Source organism: Solanum verrucosum, unplaced genomic scaffold (assembly GCF_900185275.1).
Source record: "Solanum verrucosum unplaced genomic scaffold, falcon-dt-bn FXZP01000092.1, whole genome shotgun sequence".
NCBI classification, from domain to species: Eukaryota; Viridiplantae; Streptophyta; class Magnoliopsida; order Solanales; family Solanaceae; genus Solanum; species Solanum verrucosum.
Window position 1 is genome coordinate 70,972 of NW_026020351.1, and position 3,600 is coordinate 74,571.

At 43.4% G+C, this 3,600-nt stretch overlaps 2 protein-coding genes across 2 annotated transcripts; both read right to left on the bottom strand.

Annotated features, from left to right (window-relative positions):
• Nucleotides 1-678: 678 nt before the first annotated feature.
• LOC125837492 (uncharacterized) lies at nt 679-2,677 on the bottom strand. The gene is made up of 5 exons (XM_049516596.1): nt 2,513-2,677; nt 2,105-2,398; nt 1,484-2,042; nt 1,007-1,380; nt 679-876 (listed from the first exon to the last, which is right to left on the bottom strand). Exons 1-5 carry the CDS (start codon nt 2,675-2,677, stop codon nt 679-681), a joined length of 1,590 nt encoding a protein of 529 aa, XP_049372553.1.
• Nucleotides 2,678-2,803: 126 nt separating this feature from the next.
• LOC125837493 (uncharacterized) lies at nt 2,804-3,322 on the bottom strand. Its single transcript, XM_049516598.1, has one exon. It carries the CDS (start codon nt 3,320-3,322, stop codon nt 2,804-2,806), a length of 519 nt encoding a protein of 172 aa, XP_049372555.1.
• Nucleotides 3,323-3,600: the final 278 nt, after the last annotated feature.

Below are 3,600 nucleotides of genomic sequence, written 5' to 3' on the forward strand. Positions count from 1 at the left end.
GCTTTAATTTCTCTGTTGGAGACTTCCACTTGGCCACTAGTCTGTGGGTGATAAGATGTTGCCACCTTGTGTTGTTTAACACCATATTTGGCCAGAACTGAACTGAATACCTTGTTGCAGAAATGAGACCCACCATCACTGATGATAGTTTTGGTGTGCCGAACCTTGAGAAGATATTCTTCTTTAGAAAACCAACAACACTCTTGCCATCATTCTCGGCCAAAGAGACTGCCTCAACCCATTTGGACAGATAATCCACTGCAACCAATATGTACTTCTGCCCATAGGAGCTCACAAATAGCCCCGTGAAATCAATTCCCCACACATCAAACAACTCCACCTCCAAAATAGGTGTCATAGGTAACTCATGGCGCCGAGAGATGGCTCATTGTCGTTGGCACACATCACAACTCCTTACTACGTCCATCGCATCCTGATGAATTGTGGGCCAGTAATACCCACATTTAAGTATCTTGTGGGCTGTCCAAGCATCTCCATGATGACCACCTACCGGAGAAGAGTGACATGATTCTAGGATATGCAACATCTAAGCTTCAAGGATACATAGCCTGATGATGTTATCAGCACACACCCTGTACAGATAAGGTTCATCCTAAAAATACTTACCCACATCATGCAGGAACCTCTTTCTTTGTTGAAATGTCAACCCCTCAGGCATCAAATCACTAACAAGAAAGTTAGCAAATTAGCAAACCAAGGGATAAGATCAAGAGTTGCAGCCAATACCTGCTCATCCGGGAATGCATCATTGATTTCTAGTTCACACTCCTCTTTCTTTTCAGCCTCTAACCTAGACAGGTGATCAGCCACCTGGTTTTCACAACCTTTCCTATCTTTGACCTCGAAATCAAACTCCTGAAGAAGTAATACCCATTTGATTAACCTTGGTTTGGCATCTTTATTTGCCATGAGGTACCTTAGAGCTGCATGATCTGTATGGACTATAACTCTAGTGCCCAGCAATACCACTAGCATCGCACATTACCTCAAACAGCTCAGCCCAATCAGGGCCAATGATTACTGGTGCACAAATCAACTTCTCCTTCAGGCATTCAAATGCTCTAAGACATGCCTCATCAAAAATGAATTTCACCTCCTTCTCCAAAAGCTTGCACATGGGGTGTGCAATTTTGGAGAAGTCCTTGATGAAATGCCTATAAAATCCGGCATGTCCTAAGAAACTCTGAACATCCTTCACACAAATAGGTGGAGGAAACTTTTCAATCACCTTAATTTTGGCCTTGTCAACCTCTATCCCCTTTTGTGAAACCTTATGCCAAGGACTATGCCTTTCTTGACCATGAAATGACACCTCTCCCAGTTCAACACTAGGTTGGCCTCCTCGCATCTCTGTAGGCCCTGCTAATATTAAGCAAACAATCATTAAAGCCTACTACTGAAAAGTCATCCATGAAGACTTCTAGAGTGTCCTTCACCATGTCTGAGAAGATAGACATCATACACCTCTGGAAAGTTGTTGGTGCATTACATAGTCCAAATGGCATGCTTTTAAATGCAAAGGTGCCATAAGGAAATGTAAAGGTTGTCTTTCCCTGATCTTCAGGAGCAATTGATATATGTTTGTAGCCAAAGTATCCATCTAAAAAGCAGTACCACACTTTGCCAGCCAACCTGTCAAGCATCTGGTATATGAAAGGCATCAGTAAATGATCCTTCAAGGTCCACTTGTTCAGCTTCTTGTAATCCATGCACACTCGCCATCCGGTAACTGGCCTCTGCGGGACCAACTCATTCTTCTCATTTGCAACCACAATCATACTGCCTTTTTTGGGCACACATTGCACTTGATTGACCCAATGATGGTCAAAAATAGGGTACACCACCCCAGCGTCTAACCACTTGATGATCTCCTTTTTTACCACCTCTTGCATAGGTAGGTTTAGCATCCACTGGTGTTCAATGCTTGGGCTGCAGTCCTCCTCAAGTTGAATTTTATGGGTGCATATACCTGGAGGTATCCCGATGATATCAGCAAGGTCCACCCAATGGCCCTTTTGTACCTAATCAACACTTTGATCACAGCTTAAACCTGTTCATTATTCAAATCCACAGCCTAAATCACAGGTAAAGTGTTGTTAGCTCCTAAAAATAGATATCTCAGGTGAGTGGGTAACTGTTTCAGTTCCAGTAACAGTGGCTCCTCAATAGATGGTTTTGCTTGAGGACTTGGCATGTTTTTCAAGTCTAGGTCCAATTTCTTTGGAGCATTAGGATGCGCTCCCATACCCTGCAAAGCATTCACGGTCTCTACATAGTCAGATCGAAAATCAGCTTCAAAATTCATCAGCACTGCGGCTAAGGTCTCAACATCCAGCCTCTTTTCAATAGTTGCTCCCATTTTTTCTTCATCAAAGACCTGTATTGCAGAAACCACATTCATGGCATGTGGCTGCTTTATGGACCTACAAATATTAAACTTTACCTCTTCTTTGTTGACTCTAAATTTCAGTTCTCCTCACTCAACATCTACCAATGCTCGTCCTGTGGCCAGAAATGGTCTTTCCAAATTAATGGGAACCTCAAAATCTACTTCGCAATCCAAGATCACGAAGTCTGCCAAAAAGATGAATGTGTCTACCTTTACGAGCACATCACATAGAAAGCCCATAGGTTGCTTCACTGACCTATCTGCCATCATCAATTTCATGGATGTTGGTTTTGGAACCCCTAATCCCAGTTGCTTGTAGATGGATAGTGGCATCAAGTTTATACTGGCCCCTAAGCCACACAAGGCCTTTGCAAATTTGATTGATCCAATGGTTCACGGTATGGTGAATGCACCCGGATCCTCCTTTTTCTGTACCAGAGACCTGGTAGCAATAGCACTGCAGTGATGAATATTGTTAGTTAAATCAATACTTACAGCTCTTTTCTTTGTGACCAAGTCCTTCATGAACTTGGCATATCTCGGCATTTGCTCTAGTGCTTCCACCAGTGGGATGTTTACTGACAGTTGTCGCAACATGGTGATGAACTTCGCAAATTTCCCATCTTTGGCTTTCTTTTTAAGCCTTTGAGGGCAAGGAGGACGTGGTCTTGGGATCTGTTGTAAAGGCATGGTTCCCTCAACCTCTTTTTCTTTTGCTCCTGCTGGTTTGGCTAATGGTTGAGCATACTCCAAGTCATCTACTTGTTCAGCTTCATCCTCCTCTCTTCCAGCTTTCTCTAACACATGCTCATGTGTAGTACCTGCAGAAATAGGGTCAGGAAGAGCCTTACCACTCCTGGTGGCAATAGCCATGCAATGCCCATCCTTCTTGGGATTTTGGTAATGACCCATTCTTCCTCTAATTTAATAAACCTGAAAGTTCCCCCAACTATTGCTCAATCTTCTTGATGGAGGTGGTGTGAGAGTCTACCAATTGAATCATACTGGAGAAATCACCTTTCATCTCATTTACCCCTGCATCAGTTGATTCAACCTTTTGGAGCACCTTGGCAAACATGTCTTCCAGCTTAGACCCGCTAGAACTACCACTCGCCCGGTCTCTATTACCTGGGGGCACACAGACACCACTTCGATCATTTTTGTACCCATCTCTGTTCTTCCAGTTTCCT